Here is a 26,860-nt window from a genome sequence, read left to right on the forward strand (position 1 = left end):
TAAATACCATGAAACATAGTTTCTCTAAGTTAACAGACTCAGTTACATGATAGTTTAGTTCTAGTTTCTATGTCAACTATGTGACAAAATTTAGGTAAAAGTCTCGCTTCCATACCTTGCTCCATTATTTCATATTCTTCAATAATTAAATTTAGGATTTAGCAAACAAACAAACAAACAACAACAACAACAACAAAAAAACCAGGAAGGGAAAGAAGCAGCAACAAAACATCAAACAGGAGTAAGCATCTTGAGGAAAAACTGAGGGTCAGGAAAAGGGGCTGATCAGACTGGAACTAGCTCACTCTGGGAAATGAAATGTGATAGGAGGGACAGGCCAGTTCAGGAGCACACAACATGAGGGACAGTCACCATGAGCATGACAGGCAACATGAGTCACGCCACCTGGGCTCACGCCTGGCCCCTCACTGTGGGAAGGGAACCTTCCCTCTAAACTCCTGCCTGCTCAGCTATGCAACGGGTATAGCCGTACCTGCTTCAGAGTTTTATTATGAAGATTAACAGAGACCAATGAAAAAGAGTGCCTGGCATATGTCCAGGGCCAACTAAATGCTATCATCATCATTACCAATATCACTAACAGCTCTACAAGCTGAAACTTTTTTAAAATATAAGCTATTAGCTCAAGAGCACTCCAAACTTCTCAAGAAGGATTTGTGTTTTAAAATTCCGATCTTACAAGCACTTAGAACACAACTAAGGAAAAAGAGATATGCCGAAAACACCACACAGCTGTCCAAGGATTTGGGAGAAGCAGGCTGCAGGGAGTGCTCACTCAGCTGAAGCACAGGAGCAGTGTGTGGCGGGCACAGCCGCTGTGGACACCAGCTAGGTAAGGCTTCAGAGTAGACGGCCACGACCATAGCCACGACCATCCCTGGGGTGTTTAGGCGGCCCTCCCTGGGGCAGAGGCGCCATAGAGCTCCTGAGGCACATTTCAGCTCCTGCAATGGCCACGACCATCCCAGGGAGGGTATGTGGGCGGCCCTCCCTGGGGCAGAGGCGCCATAGAGCTCCTGAGGCACATTTCAGCTCCTGCAATACCCAGCCCTTAAATCCAGTCCAGAAAAGCATTATCATTTTCATAATCATCAATCTTAATTAACATAGCAGAGTTCAGCAGTGTCTAGTAAGTTCTCCAGCTCACTGTTTAGAAAGAGGCATATATGCCATTTTTCACATATGGTATATTAGCTCATTTTAGTGTTTGGCCCAAAAGAGTAAATTGTCTTCTCTTTTCATATTTTCAGTTTCCTGTCTTATATTTGCTTCCTATAAGGAATATTTCCCTGTTTGTGGATTTAGGAAACATTCCTCACTGTCTAGCCCTTCAGATTAAATGTCCACAGCGAATTCCTGAGCATGCACAGTCCTATGGCCACACACATGGTTCTCAGCAACACACATTTTGTCTTCCTACAATAAAATCCATCAGTGCTCTTCTGAGAAACACCTATCTCCTCCCCCCAAAAAGGTCTGTTCCTTTTTACAAATGAACTGTTAGGATCCTACGAGGCACCTGGGCCAGGCCTTAGCTGTTTCCTGTGTATCTCTACCCAGCCTTCTTTAACGTCATGTGGACATGGGGGCTTCCCCCATTCCACTGATAAAATCATGCGGCAAACCTGCCTTTTTCACTGCCAGGAAGGGTTTCTTTGTGATCGGAATATGTTTTCACTTCCTTAATTGCATCCCCTAATGGGCTAGTTATCCTCATGTACATCCTGCTTTAGCACCTTTTAAGAAATCTTAAACTTACTAGCAGAAATAAAAAAGAAAGAAGGCAGAAATAAAACTTTAACATAACATTTTACTGACTCTGGGAATTTTTTTTTCTGTCCCCATCATTAGGATCTGTCCATACCAGGCATGTCTATATAACACCGCCTGGGACTTACACATCCCATAAACAACAGAAGCAGAGACCCTTATTCACCTAACACTTTGTGCTCAGTGTCCTGTGCATTACTTTATCAGGTCACATCTGCTTCAAGTATCATTTACCAAGCTCTGAAAGCTGAACTCTTTAGCTCAAGAGAAACAAGTTGCCCACGGAAAAACAAGTCACCAGTCCCTTTTACTCATTTTCCCCTTTTCTATTCCCATTTACTATTATCACATTTTAAATTGTGGGGGGCACAAACTGATGCTACTTCTGTAGGTGGGACATTAGCAGCAGGAGTGGTAATAACAACCATGCACTCACAACTTCACTCACACCATTTCCTGTATGTTTTATAACAACCCTATGTGAAGACTATGACTATCCCATTTTACAGAAGAGAAAACTGGCTCAGAGAGAGAGAAACTTGCCAACAGTCACTCATCTGATAAGTGGTGGAACCCGGACTGAATCCAAGTTCAGTACTTCTGAATCCTTCTTTGAGCCAATTAAAGGGGAAAACAAAATTCCATAAAAAATGGTGAAAAAAAAAGCTCTGACTCAAACTAAATTTTGAAAAAAAAATCAAAATATTTCAAAAAAATTATAATTCATCTTATAATTAATAAAATTTAAATTATAACTTTATCTATGTGTTTCTCATTAGTATAGCCAAAAAGTAAAGTGTTTGCTTTTTTCTAGTTTGTAATTTTCTGACAAAACTGTATGTACTTTGTGTAAGATTTTCATGGGACCATTAATAAAAATACGTGAATCATTTTAAAAAATACTTGAGGGTTTCATTAATTTTTTCAAGGGTCTTTCATAGGCCTTTGGCATTTATCCATAATCCTTTCATTCATCATCTTTTTCTGATTCCCCTAATTCAAATGTTGTTTACCTGCCAGAAACTCATTTGCAAATGGCTTTTCTTGTGATCCCAGCAATTCTTCAATACCACTTACGTTTTATCTTTCTGCAACTCAGTGACTACTCTATTCATCTGTAAACATCTCTGACATATTCTTCGTTTTTGGTTCAAGACCATCTCTAGTTGGCAGGCCCTATTGCATTCACATTTCTCACTGTCCTAGTCTTACACCAGCTACCACCAGAATCCCACTAACAGAATTGGCTCCAACAGGTGTTTCATTGGAAAGGGAGGAGAAAAGAAACTGATACTCTAGGACCCAGCACCGAAAATACAGGAAGAGGAAAGAAAAGAGGAGGAAAAGGACCGGGCACTGTATCAGTCTTGTCCACGTACGTTCTCCTGCACAGTGGGCTGATAAGGCAGGTGATCTTCACAATGCCCCTGCCAGGTGGGCATGACCACCCTCTCCACGTGTGGATGAGGACACTGGAGTCTGAGTAAGTACTCTGCCCAAATGCACAGAGCTGGTGAGTAGCCAATGTCTCTATGTACACTGCCTGGCTATACTGCAGGGAGTTGTGCTATGTGAGATCAGACAGTCATAAGTTTGATTTCGAATATAAATGTCACATAAATTATGAAACATTAAAAAAAACAAACTTGAATTCAATTTAACAGTTCCTGAAGTCTCACCTCAGTAGGTGGGAGGGGACTTCATTGGTTTGGTGGTAATAACCATCTCCATTAGACCAAGTACTGCTTCAAAAGTCTTTCATGTTTAAGCAATTACACCTCATCTCTCCACAGAGAATAACATGGGCCAGACAGCTTTGTGATCACCAAGTATATGTGTCATCTGTGAAGTATCATAGTTCACAAATGCAATGGTAAACCAGATGATGTCACTTTGTGCTCCAACCAGAAAGGCCACCCAGAACCTGGTAGGTCCAAAGGTAGTGGCCAACAATCTAACCGTTTATGAACAGACAAAATGGTATCGTGTAAAACCTATAGTGCTCTACTGAACTCTAACAGGAGATTACTTCATCCTCTGATTTCACAATGGGCAGCTAAGTTTTTTTCAATAAGGCTCTGGTGCTCATCTAAAAAAATCACAAAGCAACTTTGACAGACAGAAATACAAATATTGAGGTGTTTGATATTGGTTTACTTATTTCTTGATGTATCCACAGCAGCATGAATTTGAATTTGCTAGTCAAATTGGCAAACACTAACTTGGTAGCTTTTTAAAAGATTTTTATTTACACATATATAATATGTATTATTTATACATAGAGAGAGTACTTTCTGTTTATTTTGATTAAATAAAAACAAGTTTCAGTTATTTAATTTCTATCATGCATTCTATTATCCCCTAAAGCACTAAAATATCTATGAATTCTAGAAATATTAAAAGAAAATCTTCATATACAGTAGACCTCACACACTAATATCACTGTAATCCTATGCATTAAAAGATAATCTTGAATCGGTTTTAAAGGTTGTTTTATACCAAAGCCAGAACATAGACTCTACAGCTCATTCCCAAAGGAAATATTTGTTCTTGTTATAACTAATAAAAGAAGGTAAATATGTTCATTGATTTTAGAGGCAAGGGAGGGTCCCAGACACACCCTGACTTGGCTCTGTGGGTCAGTGGGTCACTAATGTGAAGATTCAGCCTCCAATTATGAGGAGAGTCCTGAGATCACAGCTCTGCTCTCCAGACTGCCCTGAATCGGGTCTGACTGACAGTAGACTAGACACCTGAGGCCTAAAGAGCTTCACACGGAACCGCTTAAACCAGAATGTTTTTCTCCTGTGTTCAGGTAAGTGCTAAAGATCAATGATGGATTTATTGCAAAGTAAAAGTGATACATAAAGAAAAATGAGATCCCATTCTTAAAAATGACATTCTTCTAGATTCTGTGACAATATTTTGCAGGGTGAAATTGTAGAGTAGGATTTCTCACTCTCTCCACTATCAATGTTTTGGACTAGATGATTGTTATGGGGGCTGTCCTGTGCATTGCAGGATGTTCAGTAGCGTCCCTGGCCTCTATCTACCAGGTGCCAGTAGCAGCCCCCTCCTCAGTTGTGACAACCAGCCATTGCCACATGTCCTCTGGGAGGCAAAGTCACCCTCTCACCACCTCTCATTCCCCAACCCCCAGTTGAGAATATTAATCTTATCTTTACAGTAACAAAGAACTGAATCTAGAAAAACTGAAAGGAAAAATTATCTAAAATTTTACTATGATCCAAGTAGTTAATTCTTACATGAGTTACAGTTAAAAAACCTGAAGATTTAATTTATGATAGTAATCACAGTTAGACATTTTACAAAGTAAAACACTTCGTGGCTAAAAGAAATGCTCAAGACTAAAACTCAAAACCACAAGTTCATGAACCTTAAAATGTCAGATTCTCTTGGTCAGGCGAATACTATGTTTAGACTGATATATGATTTCTTATGAAGCCCGTATTTAGAGGAATGTGCTGTATCATCTAAAAGTGGCTCAATATCTAAACAATGGTGGTACACCATTCATTTGTGGTACTCTCAAACTGTTAATCATGGATATATTTAAGGTACTTTATTAAATCTTCTTATTGCCACATGATTTTAAATATACTTTATATTAGTTCTATTTCTTCTAATTGCCAACTTCTTGATGATACTCAAGATAAATTATTTGCTTCATATCACATTATTATTTTAACATTATAAAACTGATGTTTTTTGTGATTATTTCTGCTAAACATCTGAAGGGAATATTGCCTTTAACCAAACTAATTAATGTCTTTTACAAAAGATATGGGCAATTGAGACACGAAATTTCCAACTTTCCCATTTAATTCACTGTGCAGTCCACGTTTTCTCTCTGCCTCACACGGCTTGATTTGCTCCAGTTCCCACTCAAAAATTCAAATATACGCTATTTCCACGACAATGAACAATGTTTACGTCCCCCCCACCCATGCTGACATCAGTCAGGTTGATGACTCGGACGACTCAACCTTGTGCTGCTTCAGTCTCTTCACTGACAAACACGTACAGGTGATGTGAATCAGCTTTTTCAAAGAAAGAATAGTATTGAATGAGTTCATATACATTTTTAAAAATAAAAAATTATAAAAAGATAGAAGTATGTATGAATTTTTATTATGCATAAAGAAGTGTGTAAGTTAAACGAGTTCATCACAATGTCTCTAAAAGTACCTTGAAGGTACGAAATCACTACGTCAAACGCTTGATGATGATGATGATGGCCAAATTACTCTGCTTCCTCAGCTAGGAAATGATAAAAAATCCTTCTTGACCAAGAATGAAACACGAAATAAGATGAGCACACACGCCAGCCTCTTGGTGGTATTTAGTGGGCTCTCGTGGAATTCTACAGAAAGCAGAGAGCCCAGCAGCTGAGGAGCTCCTGGGGGAAGAGGTGGCAGTGGAGCCCTGGACCAGGCCCGTGGTCACAGAGCAGCAGCAGCACAGTTACACGTGGCGAGTAGAAGAGGACGCTGGGCAGGGGTCAGGCAACCACAGAAGGAGAAAGAAAAGGACAAAACTTACTGACAAGGGATAACACTTTACCCAGAGCTGAGCAAACGTTCCATTCGTAAGCACTTTAAAAAAGAGAAGAGGAAGAGTAGGAGGACAATGGAAGACACACACAGTTGGTGTGGAGTGTAGCTTCTTACTCAGGCTAGAGGGACACAGGGATGACGCCAGTCACTGCGTGTGACTCACTGCTGGTAAACTAATGGCCCGCGAGGTAGGCTCACTCAGCCAGACAGTACCTCTTCAGTCAGTTCTGGAAGTACCAGTCACTATACCGCCCAGACTTTCCTAATGCTCGAAAGACCAAGAGGAATCAAATAAGAAAACATCCTCGGGCCGGCCCGGTGGCGCACTGCTACAGTGCGCCGCTTGGGAGTGTGGCGGCGCTCCCGCCGAGGGTTCGGATCCCACATGCAGACCGGTTCCCGCTCACTGGCTGAGCGAGGTGTGGGAGCAACACCGAGGGTTGCGATCCCGTTGCCGGTCCTGGTCCGGTACGGGCGCGACACTGAGGGTTGCGATCCATTGCCGGACACGAAAAAAGACAAAAAAAAAAAAAAAGAAAGAAAACATCTTCATTGAAAGACTAGAAAATTGACCTCCTTCTTAAATTGACCTCTTTCTGTGTAGAATAATCTTAAATTTCAAAGTGGATTTTATTATTGTAAATAATATATTTGAAAAGAACTTCTAATATCCTTATTTACGAGCTATTTGAAAGTAATTAAAAATCTCTCGGTATTTTTTTGATAGTTTAACTTATATAAATTAACATCTTTATGATATCACAGTCTTATTAACTGCCTTGCTTTTCAAAGAAATTTAGCAACAAAGGTAAAAAAAATTTTGTATATGTCGATTTCCTCACAGAAATTAAATAGTTCTAGATAATAAACAAAACCTTTTCTCCTAAACGGAGAATACAAGGGTACTTCAAAAAGTTCATGTAAATATGGAATTAAAAGATAATGTGAATCTTTCCATGAACTTTCTGAAGACTCCTCGTATACACATCTGTATTTCCAGTTGAAAGGTGTCACTATAGCCACATTTGTGGCAAACAGAACATTGTATTTATGTAAATATAAATACAGAGATATGTAAATAAAACAACCAGCTAGATACAGAATTCTAAGGTTGGAGAAATAACATGAGAGGAAAAAGTTTTTCAGATACACATTCAGTTCTGTGCAATTTATTCATAAAATAAAGCATTTACTCTTAATTAAAAAATAAATGCTATATTTATTTTAAAAAACAGTGCTTATGATTAAAATCACTGTTAATATCTGTGAATATCAGTATATAATACATAGTAATAGTTATTCACAAAACATATGCTAATATATATTTTCATGTCTTATGAACATATAATTCTAAAATTTTAACTATTATTCATTATTAATTTGTAGAAAATATTACTAAAGTGCCGGCATTTTATAAAAAGCAAACCTAAGTCCTGAGTATATCAATCATCTTGTTTTCATTGAAAAACTAACTGAACGGCTGACTGACGGAAAGAGAGGCCAAGTCATTAGATTATCGGCTTTATTCTCTAAATCAGCGGTTTCCAACTGTTGATTTTATGCTAACCACAGGTGATTCCAACCATCTCTAGATGTTTTATAAAGTTCTCAAAACAAAACATACATATTTAAAGAGAAAACTGAAATAAATGAAGTCTTTTTTTAAAAAAAAAGGAAAGGAAAAAAGAAAACCAAAAACTATTGGAATGGAGAAAAAACTCCTTAGACAGTCAAAAACATGATGAGAAAGTGTCAAAACTCAGGAGCTGGAGCTGCTGTGACGAACTACAGTATGCTCAGACCTTTGGTCGGCCACAAAAGCTTGTTTGGTTCCCTACCTCGCTGACAATTAGCTTTCCTTTACAGCACTTGGTCACTTGAGTACAGCAGTAAAGGACAACAGAACCCCAACTGATCAAAATATTTCAGGAATTCTGCTGAAAGACTGGTAACTATCGACTCTTTGCTTTCAACGTTTGTTGGAAATCTTTCTTTCAAAATACTACCTTTGCTACCTTGAAAGAGACCCACGATAAACCCAAATGAAAGTTTCTTGGATGTTGCGGATCTGTCTACGACTGGGGCCAGCAAATGTTTTCTTAAAGGCCCAGACACGAAATATTTTAGGCTTTGCAGGCTACAGGACTCTAGTGTGAAAGCAACCATAGACAATATGTAAACAAATGAGTCTGGCTATGTTCCAGTAAAACTTTATTTACAAAAATAGGTTGGTGAGCTGGATTTGGCCCGTGAGCCAGAGTTTGCTAACCTCTGGTCTAGAATATCTTTGTATTAAAAAATACTTCTTCCACATTTTTTAAAGTCAGAAATTCTCATGGAATACTACTCGTGCAATCATAAAGGAACTTGTTAACGATTTTTCACTAGAGGAAGAATATGTGTCCCCTAAAAACTGCATCAGCTTGGGCTCTACTAATCAAGGACTTAGGACTGTATACCTTGGACTACACTGAGATTTACCACTGCACCATCTAGAAAAAAGTGTTCCCTGTGATAACAGGGCATAAGGGGACTGATGTATAAATGATCAACCAACCTTAAAAAAAAGTATCACAGAAAATTGTAGATAAACAAACTAAGACTATTAATTAAAAATTAATTTTGTCTGTTTATTAACATATATCAGCCTGAATCTTTACTTCAAAATAGTTTGTTAGCTTTAATTAGTGTATGCATGAAATCAATAAAAATATTTATTTAAAACTACACTATAAATTTCTCCTGTTCTCTAATTCAGACCACCTAGTTTAGAAGTCAGCAAAGTTCTATTGAAACATGAGATGTCCATTCATTCATTTATTTAAAAATATTTACTGAATGCTTATTAGCAGTTAGGCACTATTTTGAAGCTGGAGATTTAATACAACATAGTCCTGTTATTAAGGAATTCTCAGTCTGGCAAAGAAGTCTCCTTAGAAAACAATCTTGGCAAAACAACATTACTGTCAGATTAATATAATATGAAAACTAATTTTCAAGTTTCAAGAAATGCTATAAATATTAAGTATTAGATATTGTATTAAAGAAAGTATTAACATCATTTTCACATATATTTCTATATTTTTCCATTATTTAATTATATAAATAGAGTAAAAAATTGGATACCATTTATTTCTTGTTATACAATAAAACAAAACAAAACAGTGTGTGCAACAAGAACAAGTTCTCAACAAACATTCAACAGGAGGCCTAAGTTGCAAAGCAATACGTATAGGGTAACCTCCTCTGTGCGTGTTTGGAGAGACATGGAGCACTTCCGACACGGCCCGGACACAGGGCTGGGAGTTAGTACGAGAAAGAGAACTTTCTCATTTACCCTTATACCCTGCTCTAATATTTTCTTTTCTTTTTTTTTTTTTTTTTTTTTTTTTTTCCCGATCCACCAAGAGACAAACATCCTCAGTCTGTCACCATTTTTATATATTTTTATTTATTTATTTATTTTTTTATTTTATTTATTTATTTTTTTTTGTCTTTTTCCATGTCCGGAAACGGATCGCAACCCTCAGTGTTGCCCCCGTACCGGACCGGGGACCGGCAACGGGATTGCAACCCTCGGCGTTGCTCCCGCGCCTCGCTCAGCCAGTGAGCGGGAACCGGTCTGTATGTGGGATCCGAACCCTCGGGTGGGAGCACCGCCGCGCTTCCCAAGCGGCGCACTATCCAGTGCACCACTGGGCCTGCCCTAATATTTTCTTTTAAATAAAGAAGTAGTATTAATTTTTAATTTTTTTTTTTTTAAAGAAAATGATTAACATCGACAAAGACAAAAAATTAGTTCTCATTACAAGGTACACAAATAGAGGACTGGGAGAAGTTATATGTGAAGTTACAATCTTAGTCTCCAACTCAAGAACGCTTTTCCCTATCCTAACCTGATGCACAATTAACTTTTATTTATTTTCTTGAGGTGGAAAAGTTGAGGAGGTAAGAATACAGAAACCTAAACAATGTGTATGAACATGTTTGTGACAAATGAGGCGGGACTTACATTCACGGAGCAGACTCCTTGAGCAGCCGGCATACAAACGCTGCAGGCGAGGAGAGCTAGGATCTTCCTTTTCCTTTTTCTCTAATTAATGAAACCCAGAACCAGAAAAGTAAAGAAGCACTTCCAGCTGCTTGCTAACTTGTTTTCCTTTTGGGCAACAGAGAGGTTCCTGTGCTTTAACAGTCCATCATGGGAAATTTTAACTTAAGCAATTATAAAATAAAAATGTACTGACGCTAAAGGTACCTTTATAAACCTGTCACTTTAATCTTTTCTCATGACTTGTTGGTTTAATTAGGTGGCTATATAGTCACATAAAATTTCACTGAAACAGTTATAAGCATCACTACGTTGTTGTGCATGAAACAATTTATAACATTGGACTTATTTATTCTCAGACTAAAAGACCAAATGACAGCAAATTTAATGAAACTTCTCGGTATTAGATTATACAGATAATTTATACTTTGTAAAGAATGTGCAAGCTTTGTAAAGACTTCTCATGCTTTAGTAAATTAGAAGTAATGATGGGTATACATATTTTCATATTTAAAACCTAATACTGGGAACAGGAGAGCTAGAATATTGCTACAGTCTCATCAACAGCTATGAAAACGCAACAAGCCAATACAAACAAATACAGCTTTCTGACAAAAACTGACAGGGCTTCTAAATATAAGAACTAATTTTCAAATTGATTTTAAAATACTCACTAGAAGCACAGTAACTTGCAGGAGTCTGTTTAATGGAATGTGAAGAAAGAACACTGAATATCCAACTGATTCAAAGTAAAAAATAGTATAGATTCCACAAATTGAGTCTATGTGAATAGGAGTAACTTCCATAAACAACCAATAATTTATTATTTATTCTTTTGCACTCACATGGAAACTTTCTAATACTCAGACTGAAAACACAGTTGATAAGACCTACTAATGAAAATGATAAAAATGGAATAATGTTCAGTTTTTCATGTTGAATAAAAAAGCTCTACAAATGTGGTAAGCCATGAAGGCTGTATTTATGTTCCTTCCTGTACCATCTCTGACATTCATAATAGTTAGATATACATGTCAACATTTTCAGAGTCTCTATGGTACATATGCAGAATATACGCACAACTTTTTGTTATTGTTCAAGTCTGAAATTCTCTTTTTGATATGCTGACTCACCTCTTCTGGGACTCTCATGATTGAAGAGAATGCCATTCACTGCAAAGAGATTATATGCCTCACGGAAGTTCACCACGATCCAGTAGGCATAGAGTTTTGCTGCCCCTGTTGGAATAATTTTTTAAAAGCAATGAGGTTTATTTAAAAAGACAATGATTTTCACTCATCTTAAATGGTAACAATCTGCAAAAATTATAATTTGTAATGTATCAAAATAGAAAAAAAATATAAATCAAAAGCCAAAGACAAAGTAAATGTTCCTATGACAATTAATCATGCTCACAAGAAAATATTTGAGTCTCTTACTTTTGTCACACCCGCAGCTTGTTTTTTCACTACCTAATTGATTCAACTATAGTGTGTGAATGTATCAAGCTGACCTTTCTTAGGTCTTATTTCCTTTGTTTTAAGGAATCAAAAAGGAAAAATTGGGGATCTTAACGTTCAAACTGTTTACCACCGAAGTCTTTAGTGAATATTCTCTTCATAAATATGTTAGATACAATGGTCTTTTTTTTTTTTTTTAAGTTTGAGCTCAGAGAAAGTTTCACTGGGGAAATAAAAATCATGAAACCTAATCACTTCAACACAATCTCACAACCGTTCAGAAAGAGAATCATGTTGGGTCTAATTTTCCTTTTAAAGTGATCTGCGTGGCAGGGTTGAATGAACACAGATTGGTGAAGTGAGGTGTTAATCTCACCCCGGAGGCAATAGCTATACTTGTAGTCAGCAAGGTATAAAGGCATGCTTCTCAACAAGTCTAGTCACTTTAGTCTATCTTAATGCTAATCTCACACCCAAATGACTTCGGCGTGAGACAGCAGCAGAATGGAAGCAGAAACACATGCCCCACATCCACAGAGAGTGTCGAGCACGCGCAATGGTGCCCACCCATCCTCACCATAGGGTGACCGAGGATAAAAAGGGGTCGTCTCCTTCTGGGGTATTTCTTGCACTTTCCCATACAGTTCACTTGTTGAGGCTTGGTAGAACTTCACAGAGTTGATAAGGCCACAGGTCTTAACTGCATCCAGAAGCCGTAAAGTGCCGACCCCGTCAACATCCGCAGTATATTCAGCTAAGTCAAAAGAAATCTGGAAAGAGAGGGCAGACAGCACTACATTATTGGGTAACAGCACAGAGATGTTGGCTGGGTTACAGGGACTATGATGTCACACACTGTTAAGTGTCACGCTGGGAAGAAAATAGTGCTATTTTCTAAAAGCAGAATAAGAGTGTGGATGTCATCTATTTCTTATATCAAATTGCTGGAGAATATCTTAATACTTACGAATTACCTATGGTACTGTGAAGAATACTTTAACCACCCTTATATTGCCTCCTAATTCAAGGCCAGAGTCCCTAGAGCACCATTTATCATAGGGCAAACCCACGTTCTTCAGAATCCTCTGGGGTGTTCCTTAAAAATTCAGTTTGAGCCAATTTCTGGGGGAAGGGCCCAGGAAATTAACATTTTTAATGATTCCCAATTGATTTATATCCATAGAGAAGTTTCAGAACATGTGCTTTAGAATGCAGTTAATTTTTTTAAAGGATGTTTTATTTTCTATTTTGTTTGTTTTTTGGTGTCTGGCTGGTACAGGGATCCAAACCCTTAACCTTGGTGTAATAATGCCATGCTCTAATCAACTGAGCTAACCAGCCAGGCCTCTATTTTAAATTAAGATACAATAATGATTTTGCAGTATATTACATGTATATATAATCTTCTTTTATTATGAAGCACAGTGCATACAGCAAGACACTAGCTAATATATATATGAATTGACTAACTTCTAAGAGGGTGTTCAGAATTAATTCAATATTTCGCAGTTCCTTAAAGTATTTTTTTAAGTAAATATAACTGATATGCTTTTTTCTTAAATTATCTCTACAAATAATGAACAAATTAACCTAAATTAAATCCTTTAAAATAAGGAGACTGAAAATCTTTGTCATGGGTTTATTCACGGGCTGAACACAGCTGGGCACACTACAAACACTATTCTCCTGCTACCTTGTGAATGACTTCAATCCTCACCTGGGAAAAAACCCTCTTTGGGGTGAGTAAGGCCACTGACCTCCATCCTGGCCTGGTCCTGAGTGTCCCCTGAGCAGAAGCTATGGCCTTGTATATGCAGAAGGTATTAAGGGAACTTAGGCAATTGCTCAACCAGGACTCGACTCACTTATCACTCAGACCTGTGAGTAAAGCTCACATGGCAGCCATGAAATAAAGAAAAAAAAAGTATATTTCACCCACAATCTTTCAAATGAGAAAGCAGATTTGAGACCATTTTCTTCTTTTGTAAAAACAGTTTATTGAGATATCATTTACATACCATAAAATTCACCCTTTTAAATTTTACAATTCACCACCATCTAATTCCAGAACATTTTCATCATCCAGAAAGAAATTCCATACCCATTAGCAGTCACTCCCTAGTCCCCAGCTCCTATTCCAACAGCCATTAATCTACTTTCTGCCTCTACGCATTTGTCTACTGTGGACATTTCATGCAAAAGGAATCATACAATGTGTGGCCTTAAGGCTGTCAAGTTAGCTCAGCTGGTTAGGGTGTGGTGTTATAACACCAAGGTCAAGGATCTGGATCCCGGTACCACCCATCACTACCCCCAGAAAAAATATATTTGGGAGGAGGCAGCAGGTATATATGTGTGTGGCCTTTTGTGACTGGCTTCTTTCATTTATCACGCTTGCTTTCTTTTTTGTTTTTAATTTATTTTTAATAGCATATTCACCGTTATAAACCATACTTATTCTTTATACCCCTGATCCAATATCCAATGCCTCCCCTCCCCTCTACCCTTTCCCCCTCTTCCCTCTAATAACCGTAGATTTGTTCTCTCCATCTGATAGATTGACTGTTCCTCTGTTGGTTTGTTGCCCAGATGATCTGTCCAGTGCTGAGACAGGTGTGATCAAGTCCTCCCCTATTACTGTAAATTAGATGATTCTTCTATTACTCTGGAGTATGTTTTGTGGAGAGAGAGGACCTCCTCTTCTTTTTTGGTCCTGGTCTCCACTGGTGCCTCGCCTTGTGTCAATGTAGTTGGAAGTCTGGCAGGCTATCTGCACAGTGGCTGTGACTGCTACTATAGAGACTGGCCATTTTTGCGGCAGCCATGGCAATTACAGTGGCTATGGTAGGCTACCTGCGTGAAAATGGAGTTTTTGGTGTGCTCTTTACCTGGTTGTGGCTGGATTCAGCTTCTTCCAGGTCCATGCCTCAGGACCCCAGCAGGACCTGGGGCAGTGCGCACAGCCTACCTAGTTGCGGCTGGGTTCAGCTTCCCCCAGCTTCAGCCCTCAGGACCCCAGCGGGGTGCCAGCAGCAGTGACAGCCTACCTAGTTGCAGCTGGGTTCAGCTTCCCCTGGTTCTATGTCTCATTCTAAGATGTTGTTGCAGAGCAAACTGGGGGTGGGGGGAGAGGAGAAAAGGGGAGGGAAACAGGGTGGGAAGAGGGGGAAAGAGGGGGGTGTGAACAAGGCACATGGCCACCCTCTCATTCCATCAGGGGAGACCAGGGGGCTTCCAATGCCTGCTGGGTCGTTGCTGGGTTGGATTCAGATGTCAGTGGGGTGTGGCTGAAGCCCTCAGCCCCCCCCCACCCCAGGTCAGGAACACAGGGAGCTTCCTGTGGCAGCTCAGTGGTCATTGCTGGGCTGGTTGTGGATGTCAGGGGTGCATGGCTGAGGCCATCAGCCCCGTCATTGCCCCGGCTCGGGAGCCCAGGGTGCTTCCTGTGGGGGCTTGGTGGTCATCACTGGGCTGGCTGTGGATGTTGGGGGGGTGTGGCTAATGGCCCTCAGCCCCCCACTGCCCCAGCTTGGGAGCCTGGGGAGCTTCCTGCAGCTGCTTGGTGGTCATTGCTGGGGTGTGTGTGGAGGGCAGCGGGAGGAGAGCTGAGGTCCTTGGCCCTCCCTACTCCCTGGCTTGGGAGCTCTGTAGTTGAGATAAATTGCTTTATTGCTGCTGATTCCCTGAGGAAGGCGTTTTGTGAAGCTTAGGTTTCAATGGTTGACCTTGTATGTACTTCCAGGTTTCATGAGGTCCAGTGCACCTGGGTTGTGTGGAACCTCTGGTCTGGGCCTGAGTCTTTTCAGCAAACTGCTCCCCCTGCAGTTCTGTATCCCTGACCAGTCTACACAGAGTGGGCCTGCACTGACTGGGGGACAGATCATGTCCATGCTGTGCCCCAATGTTCCCCTGGTGTGCCCATCTCCCCCACTGCCTGCACTCCAAACACTTCCCATGGGACGGGCCATGCGCCAGTTCTTTGCAATGACTCACCGGCCTCTGTGTGGCTCCTTTTTTCAGTTGTCTGTGGCTCCTCGTTCCTCTGTTGGTCCACAGGAAACCTGTTAGTGGTCTTGCTTGCCTAGGGGCCAAGGCCCTCTTCTCCCCTGCCGCCTCCCAGCAACTTTATAGGAAGGGCACAACTGCAACTTTTGCCAGCTCTTGCTCCGTGTGCTCAGCAGGGCCAGCCTGGAAGCAGCCAGGGCTCAAAATGGTGGGAGCAGTCCCTTCTTTCTCTCATCGTGGCTTCTCCTGCCTTCATGCACTCCGTACGTCTCTCCTCCTCATCCCATGAGCTCTAGCAGCCCCAGCTTGGCTGTCGTTGCTTTTTAATAGTTGTAAATTGGTTGATTTGTGGGAGAGAGTGACGCTAGGGACCATCTATTCTGCCATCTTGTGAAGAATCATTTATCATGCTTTCATTTCTCTTAAATATATACCTAGGATTGAAGTTGCTGGGTCATATGTTAAGACTACGTTTAATATTCTGAGGAACTGCCATACTGTTTTCCAAATCGGCTGCATCATTTCACATTCTCACCAGCAATGCATAAGGGTTTCAATTTCTCCACATCCTACCAAATACTTGTTGTGGTCTGCCTTTTTGATTATAGTCATGATAGTGGTGTGAAGTGGTATGTCACTGTGGTTTTGACTTGCATTTTCCTGATGACTAATGATGTTGAACATCTTTTCATGTTCTTATTGGCCGTTTGTATCTCTTTGCAGAAATGTGTATTTGAATCCTTTGTCTGTTTTTAAATTGGGCTACTTGTCTTTTAGTTACTGAATTGTAAAACTTCTTCATATATTCTGGATACAAGTCCCTTATCAGATATATAACTTGCAATTTTTTCACCCATTATGATGACTGTCTTTTCACTTTCTTCATGGTGTCCCATGAAGCACAAAATTCCAATTCATCTCCAGTTTCTTTTGTCACTTGTGCTTTTGTGACAATTTACTCCTATACTTTATTCTAAGAGTTTTATTGTTTTATCTCTTACGCTTAGTTCTATGATACATTTTGAGTTCATTTTTCTATATGGCTAGAGTTCAACTTCATTGTTTACAGATGAATATCCAGTTGTCCCAGCACCATTTGCTGAAAAGGCTATTCTTTCCCTGTTGAATGGTCTTGGCACTAGGAATTTTTGTTCTCAGAGAAAGCTGTGGCCCCATGTTGAGGGGGCAGCATACTAAGAAGACCTCAGGAGAGGGGTGTCAGGGCTCTGGGACCACTGGTGGTAACTGTTGTCAGACCCTCCCACTGCTCCCTCTGAACGCAGTTTCCTCACCTTCACGGTTATACCTCTATGTGATACTTCACAATTTGAAAGTGCTCTTGTTCAAACTTCCTGACAATTCTAGGGGAAACAAAAGCCAGGTCCTGCGGTTCAGAGAGATGCAACTGCTGCAAGTCCCACTGTTGAGGAAGCAACAGAGCTGGAACCCACAGTGGGTCTCCATGACCGTGTGGCGCTCACAGTGGAAGCAGGTGTCAGCCATGCCCAGACTCAGACCTCTGGGAGGTGTCTCACAGAAATCTGATGCTCTAAAGAGAAACAGAACTGCACACAAGCATGTGTACGCAGGCACAAACGAAATGTTGCCTACAGTCTATGGGTTGCAGATTAAGAAATCCTGAAATAGATGATCTCTAAGATCGTTTCTAACACTAAATATCTGTTAAGCCAGTACTTAAACTATTTAAGTTCATATCCAATAAAATTTGCAGTCTTTTCCAAGTCTTTTTCAATTATTTGCAGTCAAGTTTGAACAGCAAAGAGATGTTGTGGGTTTTTTCTCTTTCCTTGGCTACTTTTTCATTTATATATGTGATGCCTAAACAGCTACATGAAAAGAACAGGTAGTATTTTTAAGAACTCAGTGTGGGGCAAACATCATTCTAAGCATTTTACATGTGTATATTATTTAATCCTGAGAACAGGTAAGCACTTGAACTAGACAGAGAAGCTACAGCCAGTGGTGGAGCCACTTATGCTCACGGTGAATGTTATATACTACATACATTATATACACGTATGTTATATTCACGGTGAACCAAACACCTCAATCATTACAATGCAGAATAAGGAAAGTTTGTACAACTTAGAAGCTTTTACTTATGCTAGAGAATCCAATTTACATAAGTAGTAGGTTGTTATTCAGAGGACATAACTCATGGATAAGGATTAAAAGCAGTTAGGCTGAAGACAGTAAATGAGGCAGGGGAAGATACAGGGAAGATGGTTGCATGTCTGCAGATTTTTAAGTAACTCCATTAAAAATGAAGCATATGCATGATATTCAAAATGCTGGAGGATAAGATTGGCTGATAAAATCTAACTGTTCACAGACTGTTTATAATATAAAGTTACAAATTAAGTGGTTTCTTTTTTTTTAAAATCAGAAAAGTACTTTATAGCTTCATCAACCTCTAAAGGTTATAAGGTTATAAGTATGATTCTAAAATCCACTAAAACATCAGGGTCCAGAAAACCATAGTCCACAGGCCAAATGTGGCCTACCACCTGTTTTTGTGATAAAGTTTTATAGGAACACAGCCACACACATTTGTTTACAAGTTTCCTATAGTTGCTTTCAGGCTATAACAGCAGAGCTGAACAGCTGAGACACAGAACAATATTACCCATAAAGCTGAAAATATTTACTTTCTGGACCTTTACAGAAGTAGCTTTCTGACCCCTGAATTAAACCATAGTTATAACTGGGAGCTGAAATGAGTAATTTTTTTGGTTTTTGTCATTATTTTTTACTACATCTTTTCAATACTACAGGCTGACGATGGAGTATGTTTTCAATCACAAGAAGAGAGCTGCATTTTCAGAGGCATGGAGACTTAGTTAAGAGTAGAAACATATTGTACCTAATAAGAAGAACAAAAAATCAGACTGACAGAAATAAATGAATTTTTTAAAACCCCAGGCCTACAAAATACTGCCTGACTCCCCTTTTCTTCACTTGGCTCCTGGATTCCCACATTCTTGCAGTTCATGGGCCAGCCTCTCCAGGCTCTCGTGCCAGGTCCTGCCAGGTCCCTGCATCCCTATTCCAGCCCAGGGGCTCAGCACTGAGCCTTTTCTCCTCCCATTCCCCCTCCAGTTGTGTCATCCAGTCCTAGGTCACCATCTTTGTGCAGAGGGCACCAAAGGTTCACCTCCAGGTCCACCATTCCTCGTCTACTCGACGTGCCCAATACCATCTCACGGTGAGCTGGCCCCAAAGTTCTTCCCTTGGCCCCTCCCTTTCTGTAAATAGCACCCATTCAGAACAAATCTAGAAACCACCCTGCCTCCTTTCCTTCACAGTCCACAGAAATGTGACCATTCTCACCACTTCTGCCCCATGCCCTGTCGTGGGCCACCATCACCTTCCCTAGAACTAGTACAGTGGCCTCTCACTAGTTCCGCATGGTCCCTCTCCACCTCACTACCTACCACCCGCTTCCCTCACTAGGATCCAGTCTTTCTGGCCAGCCTGTCCCTGCCTGGAGCCTTTCCCTGGCCTTCCCCTCCGTATGCGTGTGCTCTTTACCACCTCCTTCCCTGCAGGTCTCCCTTCCTCCCTCTTTAAAAAAATCCAAGGCTATCATCTCTGTCTTTATCCACCCTTTATCCTGCTTCCTTCATTCTTCATTTTAATCTTCTATTTTATCTATCTTCTTATGCATTAAAATATAAGCTTCATGAGGACAGGGTTTTGTCTTGTTTCTGGAGTGTCTCCTGTGCCTGAAAGTGCTTGGCACAGTATTTGCCCAATGAATGAAGACAGCATGTAAACTAATGAGGAATCTAAATGTCAAATATACAAATATCAAGATTAAAATGCAAAAACAAGTACAAAAGAAAATGGGCTATCAGAATGACACAAGAAGGTTGATAATTTAATATCACTGAAATAATAGGTAAGACTTCAAAGGACAAGACAGATAAGATTATAAATTTCAAAGCTTTACCATAACAATTATGTCAAAGGTTTAACAGTTACACTATATAAAGATTCAGAATTCAGAGTAAAAGAGAATTCTCTTAGACCATAATAATGATAATTCTCCATCGTCTTTAAAGTCCTTTCACCCCTTCAAAGGCATTATAACTACATGTTAATTTTATAACTTCATGAAAATTAAACAGACATGGAAAGAGGCATTCTAACTAAGTAGGTTAAAAAAAATGTATTGATAACAATGACAGTTAAAATGTTATTTATATTAGATGATTACAAGAGAACATAAACCATGTCCCATTAGCAGAGTGGTTTGCCATGTGATGGTGACTGTAGTGTTCACATTTTTTATCTATTAAAAATGGTCACTGAAATTGAATCCTTGAGGTCAGAAATGCCACGTGTTGTAATGCTTTACCCAGGAAGCACAGCAAATAACATTCCAGCTCCTGAACCCAGGATCTTGGCTAGTCTCTGAGAAACCACAGGGGTGGGGAGGGCATGCTCCTAACTTTCTCACACTGCCGCCCCAGGACTAGTCTTCTCCCCACAATGGGCACCCTCAGGGAACAGACCTTCGTCTGGGGTCTACAGTTTGGAGGTCAGAGCAGGCGAGCTGCTCCTGTCACCAGAGGGCATGCAGCGTGAGCCGTTCACCAGTGGTGCCACCTGGGTTCCTCCTCGTGCTTCCTCTTCATGTACTAAAGACAAGTATGATTAAAGGGTGCACATTTTTTTTTTTTTTTTTTTTTGTCTTTTTGTCCTTTTTCGTGACCGGCAACGGATCGCAACCCTCAGTGTCACGCCCATACCGGACCGGGACCGGCAACGGGATCGCAACCCTCGGTGTTGCCCCTGCTCCTCGCTCAGCCAGTGAGCGGCCGGTCTGTATGTGGGATCCGAACCCTTGGCGGGAGCGTCACCGCGCTTCCCAAGTGGCGCACTATCCAGTGTGCCACCGGGCCGGCCCAAGGGTGCACATTTTTAATACTGTGAAATCTACTGAAAGCAAGAGCTGGGGCGCATGATGACAAAAATCAGCCCCCAACCCCCATGCACTGTGCTAGACTGTAAGCTTCACAGGGCAGGCCCTTGCCTGTTCCTGCTCACCATGGAATCCCCTAGAATGGCACAGAGGTAGAAATACACCTGAAATTTTAAAGTGAAAAGCCATTTGAAGACAACTTCTATTTCTTTGTAAGAAATTAAATGAAATATATATTTAAGTATCCTACAAATGTTAAAAGAATTATTATTTTCTAAAGTATAAGCAAATTGGGAAAAAGTATTTAAATAATTTCAGTAAGGAAAAACATTTCAAACACAGCAGAAGAGAAGTTCATAATAAATTAATGAATAAAGCCAAACCTCTTTCAGGCTTTTCAGCTGAAACAACAAGAAAGAATATAGGGAGGAATTTAAAGACAGGCAAAGTGACTTGTGACATATGCTATTTGCCTCTCCAGACCCTTGTGGCTCCACACTGTGGCCTCCCAGTTTCTCATGATTTGGCCTCTCCAGCCTGACTTCCTCCCTGCCTCCTCCCCAGTCCCAGCTCGAGCCTGGGTGTTTGCTCTTCCCACAGTGCACAACACTCTGCCTGGGCCCCTCTTCCCAGAACCTCCCCACCTGGTCACCTGGAATACCTGCCTTCACCCCATCCTGTCCTGGCCTGCTTCACTTCAGAGTGCCCCCCACACTCGACTCTGCATGCTCACATCTTCACCTGTGTAGCAAGCCTGTGAGCTCAGTGAGGACAGAGGTTCCCTCCCTCCCTAACCTTTTTTCTTTTTTTCCTTCCTCCCTTCCTCTCTCTCTGTCTGAAGTGAAGAGGGGTGGACCTCATGGAGAGCTCCAGAATGGTTTCTCAGGGACTAGCCAAGATCCTGGGTTCAGGAGCTGGAATGTTATTTGCTGTGCTTCCTGGGTAAAGAATTACAACATGTGGCATTTCTGACCTCAAGGATTCAATTTCAGTGACCATTTTTAATAGATAAAAAATGCGAACACTACAGTCACCACCACATGGCAAACCACTCTGCTAATGGGACATGGTTTATGTTCTCTTGTAATCATCTAATATAAATAACATTTTAACTGTCATTGTTATCAATACATTTTTCTTAACCTACTTAGTTGGAATGTTTCCTCTCTCTCTCTTTCTTTCTCATTGTTCCTGCCACTCAGAAGAGTGCCTGTCACCAGAAAGTACTCAAGAATCATTACTTGAATGAATCAGATGGCACTGAGTCTTAAGTTTAGGCACGTAATTCCCCCAATGACCTTATCCTAAAATTAATAATGAAACAAACACTACATATGAAGCAAATTCCATTTTTAAAATCTCAATGAATGAGCCAGAGTTTCCTAACTACAAATGTTGCCTCAAAAGAGAGATCTGTCTGCAAAAGAACTAAATGTGGTAAAAGATAACCAGAGACCAGAAAAACGCTTCCTCTAACTTGATTTCATAGATACGTGAGGAGCCTCATGATAACAGTGAGCTGGAAATGCCTAAGACCACACAAGCAGCTGCACTGTTTACTGCTGTTCTGCAAGTGAAAGTTATTAGTCAATGAGAGTAACGATAAAACATCACTTTCCATCCTGAATCAGTCTCTCCCAGTCAGCAGGAGCCCAGTAGAGCAGACATTCACTTAGCAGCTGGGGCCAGATGCAAACGTTTTTCCAGAGCTGGCCAGGAGTCAGCCAGTTGTGGATCTAGAAGGGCTGGAGCTCAGCGGGCAGGAAGGGCATCAAGAGGGTGCTGCCACCATAAGAGGCAGCAGGTCAGATTGCAGGAAACACAAAGGTGAAACAAAGCAGAACCCTGACCCCTCTGTGCCTGCCTGTTTTGTGCAGATTAGAAAGAGGCTCCAAGAGGCTACAAAAGGGAGGCCATGGGGTTTGGAAGAGGTGTGCTGAGAAGGTGATGAAGTGTGGGTGTGGGTGTAGGGGATAGAGACTTAAAGGAGGGACAGATGATCAGGACAGAATAAAGAAGGGCCCACGGAGGAGACAGCCAAACAAAAAAGTGGAGACAGGGGATGCGAGGCATAATAATGGGGGTGGGGCGGGGTCAGCATGAACAAAAGGAGAGACAAATGCACTGGCCACGTTTGGGGAGTACAGAGTCCTGTGTTTATGTAAATGCACTAGAGGTTACTCTGCAGTCGGCCACATGTGCCAGTCTGTGGTCTGTTGGGCAGGCCCTGGGGAGCCGGCTACGGCTCTGGAGCAGAGGACGCACCCCTCCGCCAGGCTTCTCTCTGTGCACTGCACTCCCAGCTTCAGTGCTCGCTGCCCCAGCCCAGCCCGAGGCCCGGCTCTACATTCAGAAACTTTTATTCCTCACTCCCCATAACCCAATTTTCATGGTTTTGGTATTTTTATGATATGAGTTTTCCTCATTCTAATGGAATTATATTCTTGTTCAAAAAAATTTACAATTACAGTTTGGAACATCATACAATTATGTGGTTGTTACTCCAGCACAGGGATGAATTCTAGCCAGACTAAACAAATGTGACATCTTTGTTTGCTTTGTATGCTCAAGGTAAATTATGGACACAAAAATATTTGTTGAATGAATGGTACTGATTTTTTTAATGAGTTTACATTTTTAGCCCCAAAGGCAAATTGAAACTCTCACTAATCAGAGTAGAAAACACACGGGGTGCTCTACTCACGGAGCATTCTATAGTTTTGTTTTAAGGGCTCGACTCCTGCTCCAGAAGGCCAACCACACTGCAGTCCCTTACCAGATCTGCGAGCTCCTTTCACTCACTGACACCGAAAGGAAGATGCGCTGCCCCAGGGACACGCCTTCAGCTTGAGACTCTTCACTTCTAAAATGTGGGGAGTTGTTTTTCCCCCCTTCAGTGATAACTCCTTGGTCACAATTCTTTGCCACTTTCCATATCCTCCAAGAACCTCTGGTCCCATTCCTTAATGTCTTTCCTACTTTCTCAATTAAAACAAATATTAACTAAGTTTAAAACAAATGTTAATTAGTTTTAGTTAATTAAAATTAGTTCAAAATAAATATTAGACTAAGTCTCCTGGTTTTACAGAAAACATTAATTTAAAAACACTTTGTGACTCCAATTATCAGAAATTAGCCAAATCGGACATCTCTTCTCTACCTGTTGTACAGAGGTGTATCAGCTGGTGATAAATACAGAACAATCTGTCATGATTTAAACAAGAGAAAGTGGTACCACAGTAACTATCTAGTTTTTCTGGAGCAAAACAGAGATTCTTCACAAATGAATGGAAATCACAAGTCAGCTTAGCTAATCAAATTAATTACATCAGGGGTACTTAACCAAAGATCCATGGGATCCACAAATAGAATTCAGGGTGGCACATGGATTCGGACAGGAAAAATACACATCCCCATCTTCACTAAATTCTATCTGAAACTGAGAACACCCTTCATTCTGAATGTAGGCCACAATCCTCAGCAGCAACAGCACTACCAAGAGAGATGTTGCTTCTTTGACAAGATAGCACAGTGACTGCAGGCACCTTCAGGTGCCCCTTGTGCCATCACTGCTTTGAAGTTCCAGAGGTTCCTAGGCCCATGGCCAGGTCTTGTTCTATAACATGTTATGGCACATTACTATTTCACAAACCTGGCTTTTAAATATACTCACATACTAATAGAGTCAGTTTCTTTTGTAATTCTAAGTATTTTGTTCTACACTTTTAAAAATGTTATTCTGAGAATATCCATAGGCTTCATCGGATTGCCGGAGGAGTCCATAGCATAAGAAAGGTTAAGAATGTCTCCTCTATATCAAAAGATAGTGACCGAGTTTCAGCATTTTTGGATTTGCTTAAAGAAGAGAAGCCCAGAATCTCTCTCACCACTATATCCAACCACATTAATAAGTTCTCACCAGCCATTTTAAATTATGGATGTAAATAACCTAAAAGCTTCATTGTTGCATAATCAATTATTCTATGGTCTGAATCATTCAATAGATTCCTGACCTCAATGACAAAGTTTCAAAAGTACATAAATACACTAAGGCGTTAATGTGACCCTAAAGTTATACATATAAATCGAAAAATAAACAATCAAATTAGCTTTGAAATGTATTTTACAATTTTTATAACTTTGATCTTCTCATTTTGATCATACATATACCAAAATGAGCTAACATTCCCCAGGCTCTCTGTTGACAGAGGTTGATGGCACAGGAGTAAATAGAGGGATTAATTATATCAGGGGTACTTAGCTAAGGGCCTTAGAATATTAAACCAAGGGATTAAAAATATTTGTTGAAGGTAATCCAGAAATGACGAGGAGATTTAATGTTTGTTGCCAGTTACCACTCAGATTATGGTACTATGGGGTACTCAATGTACAGACAAAATAATGAAAAGTTACTTCAGCTGTGTATAAAGGGACTGAAACATAGCAAACATCTTATAGACTTCATGATTACAAAGTTTACTTTCCTTTTATGACTACTATAATTACATTCGGAATGGCCACTAGCATAACATTAAAGTAGGAACAGAGCACTTACCTTAGGATCTAAATAGCTAATCATTCCTTACTTAACAGACAACATGACAAAAATCGAGAATTTGCTGAAATGGTTCAATGACTCTGAGAAACTACAACATGGACTGAGACTGCAATAGTGGAGATTTCAGCAATCCACTCTGGAAGAGTTCATTTAAGACAGAAGCAGAGCGAAAGCTTTGAGGCAGGGCAAATGGCTCAGTGTAGGGAGCTTCATCCCACTGGTGACTGACATGCACGTGTTTGTGAGTGAGTCACAAAATAAGAGGCAAAGCAACACCATGGTACGTGGGTAGTAAGCTGTTGTCCCTCCTTCCTTGCCTCTATTTCTCTTGTCTGCTCTCTGCCCAAATGGCAGATAGTGAATCAATTTTAGAAGGAATATTAAGGAAAAAATATCTAAGCCATGAGAGAAATGTACAAAAGGCTTTTCAAAATAAGCACCCCTCATGATAGACCCACATGTTTTGTTAGAAATATTTTATTGGAAACCCTGGAAAGAAAAACCAGGAACTCAAAACAAATGAGAACCATGTGGCAAACTGGCAAGCAAAAGACGGAAAATAGGGTAAAAGATGCCTTCATCAAAACTGAATAAAATTAATGATCAAGGAAAGACAGGTGGAGTTTGAGGGCAGAAATTCAAAGTCAGTAAGAAGAGCAACCCTAGGCAGAGAGAGAAGGCTGCAGGAGATGCAGGCACGGGGCAGAGGCTGAGAGAGGCAGCGTGGGAAGCTCTCTATGCTTGCCGTGGAAGACACGGGAGGTGCCAGTTTCAAACTGCCATTTCAAACAGTTACACAGGAACAGTGGCAAACACCACGGTGTCTCTAGAACTAACAAACTAAAATGCAGATGAATCACTAGAACAGTGACTAAGTGATTCAAGAAGTCAGGACTGATCTGTAGAACTACATGCCCTATGATGAAAATGCCAGCAGACCACGAAGAGGACCTCAGTCCATAAAACGGCAACTGATGGTCACACTGGAGGGGAACTCAAATCGCCAGGCTATTGCTGGATATCATTTCCATAGGGAAAAGTCAAGCAAAGTCTATGGCAATGGGCAGAAGCAATAAATAAAGATAATGCCGTGGCAGAGAGTAAAGTGGCTTTGTGAGAGCCGAAACTGCCTCACTATTTTGCAAAATCCTGTCAGGGATAAATAAGCACATGGGCAAGGAAGGCTGAGGGAGAAACCCATGGATATAATCCACGCAGGTTGTCACAGGCCTTGAAAAATACCATAACAAGGTGCACTTAAGAAAGTAATCACATGTACTCTGAGACTAGGAAAATATCCTGTCCAGCGGGCTCCCTGCTCCACAGCCAGCATGTCCTAACTCACCACAATCAGGAACTTTTAGACAGAAAACTAAAAGTAGGAATAAAAACATATAAGCTGGAAGAGCAGAATATAAGAGGTAAACCCTGGCAGTGGCTAGTTTAGGGATTGTTCTTATTTAATGTTTT

At 40.6% G+C, this 26,860-nt stretch overlaps 1 protein-coding gene across 1 annotated transcript in view; it reads right to left on the reverse strand.

Annotated features, from left to right (window-relative positions):
• Positions 1-26,860, reverse strand: part of GMDS (GDP-mannose 4,6-dehydratase) — a 205,682-nt gene that overhangs the window by 25,374 nt on the left and 153,448 nt on the right. The window contains exons 6-7 of the mRNA XM_008588124.1: positions 12,457-12,649; positions 11,553-11,657 (exon numbers count right to left, since the gene is read on the reverse strand). Coding sequence (XP_008586346.1) covers positions 11,553-11,657; positions 12,457-12,649 — 298 coding nt within the window. The remainder of the gene's footprint in view (positions 1-11,552; positions 11,658-12,456; positions 12,650-26,860) is intronic.

The sequence above is a fragment of the Galeopterus variegatus genome, unplaced genomic scaffold, assembly GCF_000696425.1.
Source record: "Galeopterus variegatus unplaced genomic scaffold, G_variegatus-3.0.2 Scaffold4678, whole genome shotgun sequence".
NCBI classification, from domain to species: Eukaryota; Metazoa; Chordata; class Mammalia; order Dermoptera; family Cynocephalidae; genus Galeopterus; species Galeopterus variegatus.